Source organism: Arachis duranensis, chromosome 3 (genome assembly GCF_000817695.3).
Source record: "Arachis duranensis cultivar V14167 chromosome 3, aradu.V14167.gnm2.J7QH, whole genome shotgun sequence".
NCBI classification, from domain to species: domain Eukaryota; kingdom Viridiplantae; phylum Streptophyta; class Magnoliopsida; order Fabales; family Fabaceae; genus Arachis; species Arachis duranensis.
Window position 1 is genome coordinate 45,494,185 of NC_029774.3, and position 17,774 is coordinate 45,511,958.

The 17,774-nt window shown below is 38.2% G+C and overlaps 1 protein-coding gene and 1 long non-coding RNA gene across 6 annotated transcripts; both read right to left on the reverse strand.

Annotated features, from left to right (window-relative positions):
• Nucleotides 1–1,246: 1,246 nt before the first annotated feature.
• LOC110278596 (E3 SUMO-protein ligase SIZ1-like) lies at nucleotides 1,247–4,896 on the reverse strand. Of its 5 annotated transcripts, none has more exons than XR_008007312.1 (7): nucleotides 4,201–4,896; nucleotides 3,910–4,035; nucleotides 3,412–3,490; nucleotides 2,251–2,323; nucleotides 2,046–2,125; nucleotides 1,770–1,900; nucleotides 1,247–1,345 (listed from the first exon to the last, which is right to left on the reverse strand). XR_008007312.1 is itself a non-coding variant. In XM_052259538.1 (7 exons), exons 2-6 carry the CDS (start codon nucleotides 4,002–4,004, stop codon nucleotides 1,896–1,898), a joined length of 303 nt encoding a protein of 100 aa, XP_052115498.1. In that variant the 5' UTR covers nucleotides 4,005–4,035; nucleotides 4,201–4,896; the 3' UTR covers nucleotides 1,247–1,345; nucleotides 1,770–1,895. The 5 variants fall into 5 exon arrangements, 2 of the variants coding, with proteins under 2 accessions (XP_052115498.1, XP_052115497.1); XR_008007311.1 differs by having other exon boundaries at nucleotides 3,910–4,061; XM_052259538.1 differs by having other exon boundaries at nucleotides 3,412–3,461.
• A 9,476-nt stretch (nucleotides 4,897–14,372) lies between these two features.
• On the reverse strand, nucleotides 14,373–17,235 carry LOC127745671 (uncharacterized). The gene is made up of 3 exons (XR_008006990.1): nucleotides 16,450–17,235; nucleotides 16,136–16,227; nucleotides 14,373–14,427 (listed from the first exon to the last, which is right to left on the reverse strand). It is a non-coding gene; the product is annotated as an uncharacterized LOC127745671 (long non-coding RNA).
• Nucleotides 17,236–17,774: the final 539 nt, after the last annotated feature.

A 17,774-nucleotide genomic window follows, 5' to 3' on the forward strand; every position in this document is an offset into this window, starting at 1 on the left:
CATTAATTAAGCACAGTAGCGGAACGAAGTGAACTCTGTAGACAGATTCTATGTTTTTAAGTTTTGTTTACTTCTTTTAGTGTTCTCTGTCTTCAATAATTTAAAATAGTTGTACTTGCATTAGTTCGATATATATTGGAAGGCAATGTACGTCAACAGTAATTGGTTTCTATTTGCTTGACTTACCGAAGGTTCTCCAATAATAATTTCACACATAAATGTTCTAATTTTTGAAGATTCATAATGAATTCGAATACTTGCTAGGGGCAATTAATATATTCGTACTCACTACAAGAAAAACACCCATTCAGGTACACCCATTCAGGTACACTTGAAAAGTGTAGCCAAAAGTGAAAAAAAATGATGCCTTAGGCTACGGCTACGCTTTTTGGGCTACGGCTACGCTTTTTTGGGTGATTCCTATTCGGCCGTTGCCTATTCTCAAAGGCTACGCTTTTCTGCACCAAGGGCTACGCTTTTGGCGTTTGGGAATAGGCTACGCTTTTCAAGTGATGCTGTCCAGGACCAAAGGCTACGCTTTTCACCTTTCATTTTTCCAGAATAGGCTACGCTTTTTAACTCTACTGCATCACTTGTAAAACGTAACCACATTGTATACCATAGCTACTTTTTATAAACGTAGCCTTAGATCCCTCTTTTTTTTTGTATACTATAGCTACTGTATATAAGTGTAGCCTTAGGTCTCGTTTTTTTTTTGTGTACTATAACTACTGTATATAAGTGTAACCTTAGGTCTTATTTTTTTTCTGTATATATATATTTAATTATCTAATAATTATTAATACAACATAATAGTTAATATGATTACATGTATAATAATTCTGTATTTTTATTTAAATGAGTTGAATATTACAAAATAAAAATAAATACATAATTATACTGAATAATTTCTCTAAATAACAAATTATCTGTAAACAATATATATTTACAATGATCCAAAAATACTAGAATAGAAGTTAATTTTGAATATTCATACATCTCACACTAAATTAAGCATAGCTTTATCAAAATAAGCATAAAATCACTTAGAATTTACTACTAATACTCTTTGGAAAACTAAATTAAAATATTATATCCTACATAAATATCTTCTAATAAAAATTCAAAATGTTAAAGTCATTCCTAACTTTTTATTATTAGTGCTCAATCCACATATGATAGATCATGAGAAAGTAAAATAAATAAATTACTAGTGTTAGTTCTTTTTCATTGAAAAAAATGGGTGGTGTGACTTGCTTCCCTCAGAGACAATGGCCAACACGAGTTGTGACTTGTTATGCTCAACTTCACGGGAAACAAGGGGTGTCCCATTGAAACCCAAAACCTGTAACAGAAATAAATAGATATGTAACAGTAAGAAAATGAAATGCTAAATAATGAGTAGAAAATTTTGGTCAACTACGAGAATACAGCAGATAAAGTAAGGGAAGAACCATTCAATATGCCAGGCAAACAAAAGAACAAAATATTCAAATCCTTGATGGGAAAGATAGTATATAATTTTGAAGCAACAAGTTTAGTGGCAAACTCAATAAGTATCCATGTAGGATAGAGATAACTAAAAGATTACTACTAAAACCACTTCATCATAACAACGGTGAAATCAACGTCAGAAAATTCAAGATCACATTATAGGCAAATGTCAACCAGCACAATCCCTTGAAGGCATAAACACATTATGAAAAAATTCAACTTTATTTTGTCCATTGCATATTATATATATAAACACGAAGGAAATGTAAACATACGGGTCTGCACGGCTGAGTCTGCAGAGTTCACAATAAAATTTATCAGGTACTGGCAGGACACCTTCCATAGGTTTTTCTGGAACAATAACACAATTTATGTGCTGCCACACATGGCATCGTGGATCGTCACACTACAATAAGATGAGAAAAAATAAATTCCATAATGAAATGTCGAATATAGGAAACAAGAGGTCCTATTGAAAGTACGTGCAATTTAAAAGAACATCTGCAAATGCACATTACTGCTATCTGATTGAAAGGAATCATCTTTTTCACCTTTAATTTTCACATTACTGCTATCTGAGGCTCCCTGTCCCTTTGATGCAAGGTCAGTGGCACCAAATATATGCATTTTTCTGGGCCAAGAAAAAAAGGTGAACAAAGAACCAACATAAACCAGACACAAATATATGCACCGCATATGACTATCTAAGTATTTTATATCAAACAGAATACCATCAAACTTGTTGCCAAGACTTACCTATATGTGTCGTCCACTAATTTTGCCACCTGTTCTTTTCCAATAGCATTCTTCTTGGCAAACATTTTGGATACTGGGGAAAAAAGTGACAAGTTGGTTAAGTTTAACAAAACAATGAGAGAGGAACACAAGAAAACTAACTCCGCATATTAAAATCATGAAATAGTGCACAAAGAAAGATGGTTAAAAGTGTAAATGAATCGGAGGTAAATGAGCATTGGAATTTGGAATTGGTAGCAACAAGTCTTATGAATGAATCTGAGATTTGATATTATAATTTTTAATTGTAGTTGATAAGAAGAAAGATGGTTAAAAGTGCCAAAGAAAGCATAAAGCAGCAAGCCAGCAAATCAGAAATTTATGAGAATCTGCAGGCTGTGTTTATAGAAATGGATTGCACTCAAGATATAAGCATAAGCCTTCAAACCTTGTCCTAATTGAAGAATAGCTAAGTTCATATTATTCATCTTGAATTATGATTTTTCACAGAACCATTCAGTGGCCAAAGAACTAGCTGAATTAAATAAATCATAAACTCACCCAGATTTATGAACTTGAAACAAATAAATCAAATTAGACATAATAAATAAATTAATAACAGTGACAAGCACACACAAACCCAGAATCAGTCTTATTCCTTTTTGTATGAATTAAGAGTCAAATCAATCAACAACACTAAGCAGCAAAATGTGCACTCATACAAAGGTTTTGGTCATTTTGTTACTTTGCCAGAACCAATGGCAGCAACAATAACTGAAAATCTCACAAACCAGTCGTAGCTATCGTTGGCAAAAATCTCGAAGCAGAAACAAAAAATGGTAATAACAACAAGGTGGTCTACAAGACTTGTAAGCGAAATGCCGAAAACATCGACATACAATCCACTTTGGTTACATATAATGCACACAAACAGTCATATATGCAACAGACTTAGTTGGACCAAATAAATAAAAAATAGAATATATTAAATTTCTACTAAGAGTAAGAAACCAAATTTAGAAACAAATTGATTCAGTAATGTATAAATCACAAAAACTACTCATGCTAAATTTCATAGAACTATAGAACATTGAGAACAAAATTGGAAATGAAACAAATTAAACATGGGATGGATGACATGATATACAAACCATATTGAAGGAGCTGGGTACTCTATCTTACCTTTGATTGGTTGGACCTCTCGAGCTGCAGGAAGGCCATGCAAGCCAAAACTAACAATGCAATAAAAATCCCCTTCATGCTGTGATTATTAAAAGGTATAAAAAAAATTGAACACTTGTTTACAATCTAGTTAAATCTAAAGAGACAAGCAAAATTGGATGAACAGATCTTGCAAAAATTAATCAAAAACACCCAACAAAAGAAAAATAAATCAAGATAGTAAAGAAAGCATAGTGGATTGGCAAAGTTAGCAAAAGCAAATGCAGATCATTAGATCAGTGTAATACATGAAAATTCTGAGAAATTGACTTGAAGGAGATGAATAAGCACTTAAAAATATGTTCCTTTTGCTTCACTCAAATTTTAACTCCAGTTGGCACAGTCTCAGAGAAAGACCAAACTTTGAAATGCTAAATTCAATTATAGGAATATTTAGGAACATGAAGCTCAACTCAAAACACATGGAATTAGTTAACAGATAGAGTGAAGAGGAGGTACCTGTCACGGATTTGAACTTGTTCCATCATGGACGCCATTCTTTGCTGATAAGCTTCTGGAAGTGATTCCAAACTAGCTAACATGCTCTTATCCATGATTCAATTCAATTCAACTCAACCTAGTGTTCTTCATTCACATTAATCATATATGATCTGTTAAACACGATTTTACAATGAAATAATATGTTGAACTGATTATGGCGAGATATATGATCTGGTATTAATCAACCCAATTAATTAGTAGATGGATCAAAATCAAATTGAGAAAACTAATCCAAATAGAAACCAAAACCTGAAGAAGAGATCTGGGGAGATTGCAGCAGAACTTTTCAAAGGAGAGAATTGCATCCGCACCCTTGGAATCGAAAACGGCACCGATGAAACGCCTGCAGAGACATCAAAATTGAAATTGAAATGAGAATGAAATTAAAGTTGGAGAGAGAGAGAGGTTGGGAGTATGAACAGGAAGTAATCGTAGAAGCCGAAAGTGAGGAGAGAGCATGGCAAGCCCTAGCAGTGGCGGCGGCTTCAATTGACCCTAGGAGCGACGACAGTGCATGGCGGAACAACCTCCTTCTCTCTTGCATCGCGTCTTCGTCCTCTCTCTCCATCTCGTCTGTGAATCGTCTTTCTCTCTCTCCTCCGGACTCCCTCCTCCACGACGGCGATGGCGGCGGCTGTAGCAGCGTTGCGGTGGTGACCCCTCTCACTCTCTGTTCTCTCGCTCGTGCTCTCATCTCTGTCTTCCTCCTCTCCTCCCTCTGGTTCACTCATTCTCTCGGATCTGGGTGTGTGTGTGAAAGGAAAGGCTGCGTGCATTTGAACAATTAATTGGAAGGGGAGTTAGGGTTTTGAACAATTAATTGGCAAGGTTGCGAGGGTTTACGAAGTAGGCGCAGGGAGGCAGGGTTGCGAGGATGAATGAAGGTGCGTTCTTTGGAGGGAATGACAAAAATTTTACTAAGTGTATGTAACGGGAAAAGAGGGAAAAAATTTACTAAGTGTCAAATTTTTTGCTGTAGATACATTAGGCATCACTTTTAAAACGCACCCAAAACTTAATAAATAGGCTACTCTCTAAAAGTGTTCCCTTTGATACAAAAAGTGAACCTATAGATATCAACATACGGCTACGCTTTATAAGTGATTTCTAAAATACCTAAGGCTACACTTTTTAAATGATGCCACAATTGTGTATCCTTTTCTCATATAAAAAGGCAACACGGAGAAAAGCGTAGCCTATTCATAGAATAGGCTACGCTTTTCAAATGTAGCTTAAAAAAAGTGTGGCTGAATGGGTATTTTTCTTGTAGTGACTTAAGGATGGCAAAACTCCCCGAAACGCGGAGATCCCTGCAGGGACTGTCCCGAATGGAGATCCGATTGTGGGAAATTTTTTCTGTGGAGATGGGGACGGGGGGCAAAATTCCCCCGAAGCAGACGCGGGGATCCCCGCCCTATCCCCGCTAATCCCCGAAGTTTATAAATTTATTGAATTGTCCTTAATAGTTTATTTCTCATATATGTTTTTTAGTCATTTCACACACACACACATATATATAGAAACCCAAAACTCCTAATCCTTATTTGTATAACTCTTCTTCAATTCAGAAATCTATAACGTTGTCCATACTCCATCCAACCTCTCTGCAGCCACCTTCTCGCCGCTCTCCCTTCTCACCGCATCGTCACACCTCACCGTGCCATGATCATCACCGCATCGTGCTCTCTATTTGCGGTGTTCCTTTCTGTAGCTTTGTCGCCATGTCCATTCTCCTCTTTGTTGCCGCGTCTCCCACCTTGTCCACTTCTCTATCCTTTGACTTGCCGTTACATCCCCCATTGGTCATTTCGAAAGAAGTCACCATCTTGTTGTTTAGAGTTTTTGTATAAAATCTTGTTATTTTTTTATAGAATGGACACTTACACCTCTATTCATATGAAAATTAATAATTAGTTAGATCTATTAGATAGATGGGGAATGGGGTCCCCGCGGAGAATGGGGCCCTGTGGGGAATGGGGATGGAGAGCAATATTCCCCCACGGCGAGAAACGGGGGCGGGGACGGAGAGTAAATATGGGGTTGGGGATGGGGAGCAGGGAGCATCCCCCGCCCCCGCCTTGCCCCATTGACATCCCTATAATCGTAATCTTCGTACATGTGTGGGTTTGACGGGATTGGATGAGACGAGATCAGAGCAAGATGGTTTTTGGTGTGAAATGAGAGGGTGGTACTTATAAAAATTATTCGATTTCTAACTACCACAACATTATATAAGATGAGGGATTTTTTTAAATACATAAAAAATATTTTATTTATTAAAATAAATAATTCCAAAAATACATAGTATGTCTAAACAAGATGAGACAGAGCGAGTGATACGTGTATATTTTATTTACAATGTAAAAGAGATATTGTAAACTTATCTCGTTTACCATTTACACTGTAAATGATATAAGACTGGGTGCGGCTTATATATACATATCATTGACAGTAGCGTTCCGGCCCCATTTCTAACATTTTGACCACTTTTTCTCCTCTTCTATCCTTTTTTGGCCATATCGTTGAGTAACTCTAAGATGGTGCATGTAGATGTACGTAGTCTGGACATCATCGACTGAACGCGATATGGCACGATCCTGGGGCAATCAATTTCGCGGTTAGTTTTATTATCTTCATGTTTATGTTATCGCATATATGTATAGCCATGGTTAGGATAGTTGCCAAGAACTATTATACAATTTATGATTTAGGTGGCTAAATGTATCGTTAGCAACAGATCACTGATAAGGTATGATTTTAGGAATGTGATTCTGATTTTTTGTAATTAAGTTATTAAGTACATAATTATTAATTTAGATATTAAATATTGTGGTATATGTTTTACTTGAAGTTAATTTATTAATTATATGTTTCTTAATTTATTAATTTATTTGTTAACTATCCAAGTAAAAGTTATTTTTTAAGTAAACAATTATGTAATTTTGTATTTACCTAAATTAAATTATTAAGTAAAAATTTATTAATTAGATTATTAATTACTTTAGTAAATATTTTTATTTTAATTAATGTATTGAGGAGATATTTATTAATTAACTTAGTAATTATTAACATAATAAGTTTTGTTTAAATATATTCAGTTAGTACATATTTATAAATTTCTGTTAAATAAATGTATATAATAGTTAACTCAGTTTGTTATGTCAATGCTCATTGGTATTTTATTTTTCTAATTGTGATCATTTATTTTTTTGTCAGGGGTCTCGCTTACTTCTTCTTCAACGAGTGAGTCACACACTTGCACCACTAGACGCCATCATCCCATATTTGAGGGAGGCTGACTTCGGCAACACAGTGCCTCTCAAGGACTTCGTCTTTGACAACTCCCTGATCACAACATTCATGGAGTGCTGGCGTCTGGAGATCCACACGTTCCACCTGCCATTGGGTGAGTGCACCATCACCCTACAAGACGTTACATACTACCTCGGCTACATGCGTATAGGGAGCCAGTGGGGTACTTTCGTGATTTCTACAGATGGTATGACACTAAGACCTAGGAGTTGGTGGAGCGACTACTTGGTGCTAGGCCTCCAATGGTTCAACAGCAGGGAGCGCAGAGGAAGAAGTCTTTTTCCTTGAAACTGACATGGCTTCGGGAGCGAGTCCGACATATGCCCGAGACCACTGATTTGGACACCCTCTGATAGTGTGTGAGGTATTACATCATGTTACTGATTGGGGGTTACCCGATGACAGACAAATTGAACAATTTGGTCCATCTTCAGTGGCTGCCATTACTTGCCGATTTTCAGACGTACCGTGGTCTGTCTTGGGGTTCGGCGATGCTTGCATGGACCTACCATTCTTTGTGCTCTGCAGCACACCAATGGACGACAGACATAGCTGGATTCACTCCACTATTAATGTTTTAGATATCCCAGAGATTTTTGCAGTGGTGTCCACTTGACCAATAGGTTTACATGTACCCTATGGCAGCGAGGTAACCATCCTTTATGGTTTACTTATGTTTCAAATTTGTAACTCATTATGATGTTCCATAAACTGAATTCGTGTTATTCTTGCAACTGCTGATAGGGTTGCCCCAACATAGCAGGGACCAGCATGAGCAGAGGGTCCTCTGATGGCGTCTATCGCTAGATCAATTACTGACGTATGAGGTTAGCAATAAGATTTTACTCTCTTGTAGTTGCATGAATAACTTATCCTTTAATTTATCTTGTATTACTAATGATTACCTCAAAACTTATATTGCAATTTGTTTGGATGCCGTACGACAACCCTACACTGCCAGCTATGTGCCCACAGTGGATGCTGGATGAGGCAGAGTGGGGGACATGGATGTCTGTTGTCCCCCTCATCTGCTTCAACATTGTCGAGTTTTACTAGGTTGACCGGGTAAAGTGCCAGTTTAATGGAGAGCAGCCGGTGCCCGAGGCTCCGGTCAACATCGACAGGTTTCTAACATTCAGAAGATGAGGGGAGGAAGTCTGGTGGCCTGACATACTTGTCGACTGGTATGATCGCTAAAGGGCACAATTTACAAAGGGCCACAAGATCTCCATTCAGCATTGCTTCGACTATAGGCCTACACAGGAGTATTGGAATTGGAACCGGGGTGCTTGTCGTGTTAAGCATCTATCAGGCCAGAATGTACTTGGTGATCCTAGGCTATTCGATTTACTAGCTGACGTCCAGCCTACTGCCAGCCAGTCGAGAAATGTTTTTCACCTTCCCCGGGACGTCTCCGATTGTCGTTGGCGTGCTAGGGAGGTTCGGGAAGACACTCGGTAGCCTACTAGGAGAAAAAAGGGTGCAAGAGAGTGTAGAGCAGCCGCATGGGCTCGGAGGGATAGGGTCAGGCCTCGCATGGAGCACTTGGATGTGGAGTCTGAGGAGGAGGTTGAGTTTGACTGAGAAAAGGAGCACGGTAACATCCTAGCTGGCAGTGATGACTCACCACCACCAACACCACCTTCTTCTCCACCTCCCCCACCACGTCATCTATCTGGTTCAAGTTCACAAGTTCATCGGGACATATGGGACACTTCACCACCTGGATGGCATGATGACAGGCCATCTAGCAGTTATCATGGGGAGTAGATGGTGGAGGAGATAGGGTTTGGGGATGCATTCAAGATTCATATCACCAACTAGACCTCAATATAACGCCTTGCGGAGTAGTTTTGCACTGCCAGGGTGCAAAGCATTGGATAGGTTCCTTGTTTCTCTGCTCCTGCGTGTACCTCAGCCTGGATTCCATACACATCACTAGGCCCTAGCACGTCATACGGAGCAGGGGTGCAGCCGGGTGCTTAGTATGTGACTTCGCCATCAGTGGACTACGGACTCCTGGTTAGGTCATCCCGTCCACAGCTTACACCGTCGTAACCTACACTACCTCAACATCAGCCTCAGATGCATTAGTATACCCATGTTCTTTACTCGAGAGGTTACTATGTCCCACTTTCACCCACTCCACCACCGCAACCACAAGATCCCTCTACACAAGCACAGCCTCCACGGCCTAGTAGACCTCAGCGCTAGGCACAGCCTCCGCGATGTGGCTCCGAACATCGGATGCACTACCAGGACCACCAATACTAACGATTTTATGTTATTTATTATTTTGTTTATCATGTTTTCAAACTTGTCTTATCCACACTTTTTTTGTACTGAATGTTTTATGATGTATGCAACTTCAGTGATGTTCGGTACTAAAGTCTAAAACATACGAAGTAAACATAAAAATAATGATAAAAGACACCATAAAATTATTAACAAAGAACACAATATTCAATTATGGCATAAACGATCAAGACAAGAGGATAACATGACATTCATATTATTTTACACAAAGAAAATAACCCTTGAGTGCAACTCGGAAAATGAAAGCTCAATTTTAAATAACTAGGTAACTACTTGTCCTCAAAAATGGAAACAACCATCTAAGCTTCGTCCGTGGGTTGGTTGGGACAACCTCTCCTAGTATTCCCGACTTGCCTGTATAGACCACACCTCTTCTCCTGGCGCTCGCCCTCATCCATGTCATTCCGAAACCAATTGGACACAGGTCTTTCAGTAGCCTTCCTATGCATGAAGGGTTAGGATGAAGCCATGTTCCATACCAACCCGGCCAAAGCACCTCATCTAGTATACCAGAAATTTCATCTCATATACCTTGAACACAACTTCCTTCATGTACACTAGATAAACATATGGAGCCTACTCGATACTTGTGACGGCACAAGCGGCAAGCGCATAACAGTATGGAAAATGGAGAGATTGGAAAATGCCACAGTCACATATCCCCGCCATGAGCCGAACACGGAACAAACCTTGGGACCACCCCTCAAAAAAGCTCTAACCCCTCAACGACAAAAACCGAAGCCGTCTGTCACAGTGTGTAACACACATCTTCGGGATGCCCTCTTTGTTCTTTTCAACGGCAGCCATCAGCCATTGGGAGAAATAATTTTCAGCCACCAGTTGTGCCTGTGCCTCCCTGCCCTTCGTGACGAACAACTTCTATAGCCTTTTGTAAGTGTATTGCAGGATGGCAGAGATCGCAAGTACCATGTACCCTTAAACACTACATTGATTCACTCCGAGAGATTTCTTGTCATGTGACCAAATCAGCGATCGCCGTCGCAGTGTTGTAGCCATATTTCTTTATTGAACCTACTAGCCCAGTCTGCCATTTCTTGCAACAAACCTCCCAAGCATCTATGTACCACTCGTACCCAGCCTTGCTAGAACTATAAGCAATGTTTATGAAGTGTCACTTTCCCTCACCAGACTTGAAATGAGACATGAAGTTTACGGCTATGTGCCTCACACAATAAGCATAGAATGCCTTGGGAGGATGCCAACCACTATCATCGGCCCTTAGGCAGTCTTGATCACCTAGGATCTATCAGATATAATCAATTGGCCTTTCTATGGAGTGACATGTCGTCTCAAATTAGTCAAGAAGAAAGACCATGACTCCATACTCTCACACTCTATAATTGCAAAAGCAATAAGAAGGATATTGCTGTTGCCGTCTTATGTCACTACAATAAGCAACACACCACCATATTTGCTATACAAATATGTACCATCGATAGAAATAAATAGCTTGCAATGATTGAAAGCCTCAACACAAGATGGGAAGGCCCAGAATACTTTTTCAAACATGCTATAGTCACAGACCATAAGGTGTCCATCATAGTAAGGTAAAGCTCTGAGCTCACATATTGTTCCGGGACAATAACTCTGCAGTGCTTGTAGCAGCTTTGGCACCTTGTTATATGACTTTCCGGTCCCCGTATATCTATGCAATTGCCTTTTACTTCGCCATCTAGACATTTCTATACGAGGGTTTGAAGTGATAACTTTGCCGAACTACACCCTGTAAGATCAGGATGCTGACGGATGGGTTGGACTGTATCAATAGCAGGTTGACACTACAGATAAGGGTGCTGTCCAACTGTCGATGGTCTTGGGACATGGGGGGTGCTAAATACGTATGTGCTCTACCAACCCTCTAGACCTCCCTAACGAAATAAAACATTCATGGTTGGAAACTACACTAGATATAACAATCATAAATGAGTAAAAATGCCATAATTAAACTTGACATCACCAATTTCCGAGATTCTATCGGAGTGCTACATGGAGACTCCAAGGACATCCAGTTGCAGATTGGTGACAATGTACACGGTACTTTAATCGGTTCAATTCAACAATTTGGTACTCAACACTTCTGTGAATACTGTAGTTCTTTACACCCTACATTATTGTATATCTACTTTTGAATCTGTGGCCGACCCAAAACTGTACCCCACTATCTAGGTTATAATCGTCTTCCCCGCTGTTGGAAAACAGAGATTTCTCATGCATCATGTCCAGATCCAATACATGATAGTGATTTGGTACATCTGATTGTGCCGGAATCAGGTGGTGGTGGGGGTGGGGGAGGCAAAACATATTGCACCACTGCCTCGCCGGTGTCTCTGGTACAAACTCCTCTTCATGATCATCTTCAGAAGAACCACTATTATTACTATCGATAAAATACTCTTTGTCAGAGTCTTCATCATCCATGTCCATGTCTTCCACTAGACTAGCAACATGAATCGGTAGTGGTGTGAGAGGTGGGTCATCCTGCACAAAGGTCGAGTAGACGAATCCACCGCCACCAACATCACCAACCTCCAGAAAGCTCCATCATTAGTTTCACCATGATTTTCCTTTGGATGTCAAACATAAGGTGCACATGCTCGTTGCCATGGAGCCGAAATAGACGAAATCAAAAAACTCCATTTTCCACGGTGCTAGAATCCTATACCCCACCCTTCCAATCTCTTTTTTCCCTAAACAATTAAGGTTACTTAATGTTGATGCGTGCATATTTTTAGTATTTTTCTCTTAGAATTCCATTTAATAGACTAAGAATTATTGCAACTTAAACAATGTTTTGATGGTTGATTGAGCAATACTTGGAGTAAGTGTGTATTCATTGATTTCAGAGAATTTGGAAGAGAATTGGCAAAGATCAAAGAGAAAAGGAGGCAAGGAACCATTTTGAGCAAGAAGTGCAAGAATGGAGGAGCAAACAGAAAGATCTTTGGATACAAACAGAAAGCTCCTTGAATTGAATAGAAAACTTCACGTGCAACATGGGAAAAATAACATTCCATGCCAAATCATAGTGCACTCCTAGGGGACTGAGTCCCTTAGCGTACAACGTGTAAGCATTGGCATATAACGCCAAAATGGAAGCCGTGCATACGCATGACCTATGTGTACGCACAAGTGGCGAAATATGCTCAGCCATGCGTACGCATGACTTGTGTGTATGCATGAACCCCAGTTCAACATTGTACGTAGAAGACATCAATGTAGGACATGAAGGCATCATTGTTGTACGTGGACTATCATGCGTATGCATGACCCATGCGTACGCACAACATGAAGATTTTGGTCAAGCATGCATATACATGAGGCATGCGTATGCATGATGGCACTTTTACGTAGTACGTGAGATTTTTTACATACAATGCTAGGGGCTAAACAAAGGCCACAATTAAAGGTTTTCAATACCACGTATAACGTGGATTTGTTCATGTATAACATGAACCAAGCAAAGAGCAATTTGGGCCATCAAGAAGGCTTCACGTACAACGTGAATCTCTCACGTACCGTGTGAGATTGTTTTCTACTTTCATGGACCTCAAATCAAGCCACAAGACCTCCAGTTCTTCATCATTCACTTGGACAATCCAATGCTCAACTTAAAAGCCCACTAATCATAACATTTATTAAGGATTTGCAAGAAGATAAGATTGAAAACTTTGCTGGAGGCAATCATTAATTAGCTAGATTTGATTCTATTTTAATTTTGATTCTATTTAAGTTTGAATTTAAATTTCATTAAGGTTAGTATATAAGAGAGGAAGTCATGAACCTCTTCTCTTCTTTGGCAATTTCACTTTGGACAATTGAGGATTTCTCTGAAGAACATGAGCAACTAATTCTCTTTGGTTAATGTTAGGAGCTCTATTGATTCCATGGATTAATATATTATCTTTTCTACCTTTGATTCATGCAATAATTTTTTCTTAGGAAAAGGTTTCATTCTTCATCAAAAAGGGTTTGAATGTGTTGGGAAACAATTCTTCTTTGACTTGAATTCTCTTAACCTCTTTAAAAAGTTGATTAATTGAATTAAGCTTGAAAACCAATTATGACAACTCTTAAGTTTTAAAACTTGACTTGATATGTGACATAAAATCAACTAGGGGAGATTCTTATGAATTGTGTGGCTTTATAAATCAGTGAACGTTCTTCGACTCTTTTCTTAAGTAGTTGGCTAAGGGGTTAGTGATTAATTAGGTTAAAGAGAAATTGAATCACCGAGGAATTGGAGTTTAATTACTAATGATTTGTCATAGATGTATCTTTGCATGATCAAGATGGAAAGTGAAAAGTATTGATTTGAAAGTTTTAACATCTCTAAAACCTTAACTTTTTAAATCATATTACCTTTCAACACTCATTGTTTGCTTTCGTTTACTTTGCTATTTATGTTACAAGTTGTTTAAAACCCTAATTTGATTGTCTGACTAGATTAATCGATTGACTATTGTTTGCTTAATCCATTAATTCTCGTGGGATCGACACTCACTCACCGTGAGTTATAACTTGATACAACCCGGTGCACTTGCCGCTGTTTTGTCATTTGTAAAACCTGTAACACTCTCACTACCAAAATGTCATGCTTCCGGCTGCGCCACTCTGATAGAAAGAAGTATTATGACTACTTTATATACTTAATATTAAAATAGGAGCCTGTGACACAACACCGTATCGTTGATTTCTTTGAAAACCGGAAATAAATACTTTATCTTAAAAAAAACAAGTAGGCATAGATTCATATACAAGACTTCTTACATAACAATCGCAGTTTAATTCTTCTTAATGCTTCTTCACCCGGTTCCTGAAAAGGTAAAGCTGTAGCGGGGGTGAGAACCTAACCACATGGTCTCACCACAGAGTTTCAAAGTTGTCATAAGAAGATATTTAACAATAAAACTATTTTCAAGCTCAGTGATTATCATTGCCTTATGAATCTTTTAAAAACCAATAGATAATTGTTCAAAACCTTTTCAAAGAAATAATGTTTAATCTTTCAGAAATTCGAAACATTTCCTTTCTTATAAGAAAATTTCAATCAAAAACCAACCACGTAATCAAACAATACAATCATTAATTCAGCACCAAAATTCATTCTCAAATGTAGCATGCTAGGGCAAACACAGGCAAGGAAGACAAGAAAAGTACAAGTTTAGGTAGCAGTTACAGCAAATAGTTCAAGTAGCAGTTAAGAACAGTTTAGCAATTAGGCAAACCAAAACAAGTTCAAACCCAAGCAAAGCATACAAATGCATATGATGCATGCCTGTCTTATGGCTGATGAGGTTCATCTGTCGGTTATCCAGCCAACCCGACAAGTTTGAATTGAACTTAGACTGTCCCCCGACGTGCATCCCCAAGAGTCTATGCATAGTTTTTTTTCACAAATAATCAATATTGCTCAATGGGGGTTACATTCCCGGGAATTTATATAGTGCCCGGTCACACTTACGTCGTAGGGTCAACAGAGTATCGAATTTTCAACCTGGTACATGTGGTGACAAGCCATGGTACTTTATCCAGGGAACCTTGTATCTCAGATAATTCAAAATCATAAGCCATATGAATAATTCAAAGATCATATCTCAACATTCTCAATCGATATCTCAACATTCTCAACATCATCATCATTCATCAACTCAAATCTCAATTCCAATTTCATTCAAAAATCATGTTTTAAAGAAAATCCTCATCATTCTTCTTTCCATTCCGTTCACTAACAATTCCAATTCAAGACATAGTTCCTTCTTTTAAATAAATCAATCTTAAAACATATAACATTTAAAACCAAATCTTTTTAAATAATTACTTTAAACAAAACTTCTAATTTTATAAAATTTCGGTAGCATATCCTCTAAAACTCGGACTTTGCCACCCTTTTCGGGTCCTAATCAAACCAAACTAAATGCCTGTCAATCATTCAAAACACTTCCAATAACCATTATCACAACAACAAACCTCAACCCAAAGAAATTACAAAATCTAGAACTCAATCAACCAATCCTATAAGTCACAATTTAAACCAACTTCATTCAACAACGTCAATCAATAATTAAGGATTCTTGGTCTTCTCAAATAGTTTCAAACAGAACCATTCCTCAAACCCTGTTCGAACCATTTCCAAAATAGTAAATCATTCTCAATAAACAAACTGTTTTCAAAAATCGAGTCCTTCCCAAGTTTGTTTTAAAATCAAATTCCGCAATCAAATTGGGTTCAATATCAAATCAAAGTTTAATATTAAATCTTTTCTAAAATCAAAGCGTTTCCAAAATTAAACTAAATGCCAATAGTAAATCTCTTCCAATAATTCAAGGAAAACCACTTTAATAACATCAATAAACTAATCAGAATATCCAACTTTCTCAATCGATCAATCTATCAACTGAACTAATGATCTCATTCATCCAAAACATCTCAATTCAATTCATAAGACTTGCAAAATCACAAGAAATGTATTTTATGCATTAATATCGATTTATGACAACTCTGGAGAATAAAACAAGTTTAAGAAAAGTACCCCTACCACGGAAAGTCGAATCCGTAGGAATTAACCGTGATAAATCTGTTTATTTTAAATTCGCAGCAACAGTGATAATTCCAATGAAATCAAGGACACTGCATCCATTGCAAAAGCAACAACGTTAATTTCATGGTGATGATGATGGTTGCAGTAGGACAAGAATTTCGAATCTAATATGATCAAGGGCAGAAACAGTCCTAAGAATCCAAGACAAAGCGAAAACTAAAATTGAATTAAAACAAGAATATGACAACTATAGCAATGAAAAAATAGAACATGCAAATGGATCAGGCCCGAGGGAAGGATCAGACCAGTACCAAGATAATAGAATCAGAACCAGCAACAGCCCGACATTAGCTTCCAGCAGCGGCAACACTTTCACCAGTGACTCCAATTATGACAAACCCCAGCAAACACAATACAGACAAGAATATCAGAGGCAAATACAGGGTATTTTACAGAGCAATAAGGGTTCAGAGATGGTGGTTCTCATGGCTAGGGCTTAATTGACTCACCATTAATGATGGCAGCGACTAGCGGCAGCGGCGGCAGAAGAATGGTCTCTCCTCTGTGCGTCACTCTCTCTCTCCTCAGATCTCGCTTACTCTCTTTCTCCTCTGACTCTCACTCCTCCTCCAGCGACCTCTGCAGTCACAGCAACCAAAGGCAGCAACAACAAAGCTCCAGCGGTGATGGAAGCAAGGCGGCGACACAGGCAACCATGCCTCCCTCTTCCGCCCGATCTGCTTCTCCTTTGACAACTCTCTTTCGCGCGGGGTTCCTTGTCCACGGTGGCTCGGCAAAACGCGGAGGAATGATAGCGATGCGGACTCGGGCTCCAGGATAGGGCGGCGCCCGAAGCATCTCGATGAAACGGCAGTGACGCGAGATGGACGGCAGTAGGCGCGACGGCTCGATCTCCCTTTTCTTCCTCTCCTCTTCTCCTCTGCAGCGCAAGTCACTTCTCCCTCAGTCCTCTCTTCCTCTCCTTTCCCGGATTTCATTTTTCCCCTTTCTTTTCTCTCTTGATTGCTGCTATGTGTGGGTGTGTTTGTGTGTATATTGAGTGGGGCTGTGGCGGTAGGTGAGTAGCGGTGAGGTGGTGGAGGTTAAGGTTTGTGGGTTTTAATTTAGGAATTAGGGTTTAATTTGGGGTAAAAGTGAAATTAGGGATTTTGGATATATTGGAGTTTGGTAAATTTTAATAAAATTAAAGTATATTGTATAAATTTGAAATCTAATTTAATCTCTTAAAATTACTTTAAAAATACTACTTAATTATTAATTTACTAATCATCTTTTAATCAAGTGTTCTAATTTGAAATTAGAAATAATATAATTTATTTTCTATTTATAAAAATTAAAGTATTAAATTCTAAAATCTCAATTATTTAAATTAGATCATATAAAATTCTTATTATTTTATATTTGCTAAATTTTATTATTTAAATATAAAAATAATTCGATAATTATAAAATTAGATAAAGCCTTAAACTACTTTAAACTCAATTTATCAAAATTTGCTTTAATTTATCTTTAATAAAATAATTTCTGAGGTTAAGGTACTTAATGAATAAATAAATCAAAATTAACTCTTATAAGATTTTTCTGAAATTTTCTGGGTCTTACAAAACCCGCATCA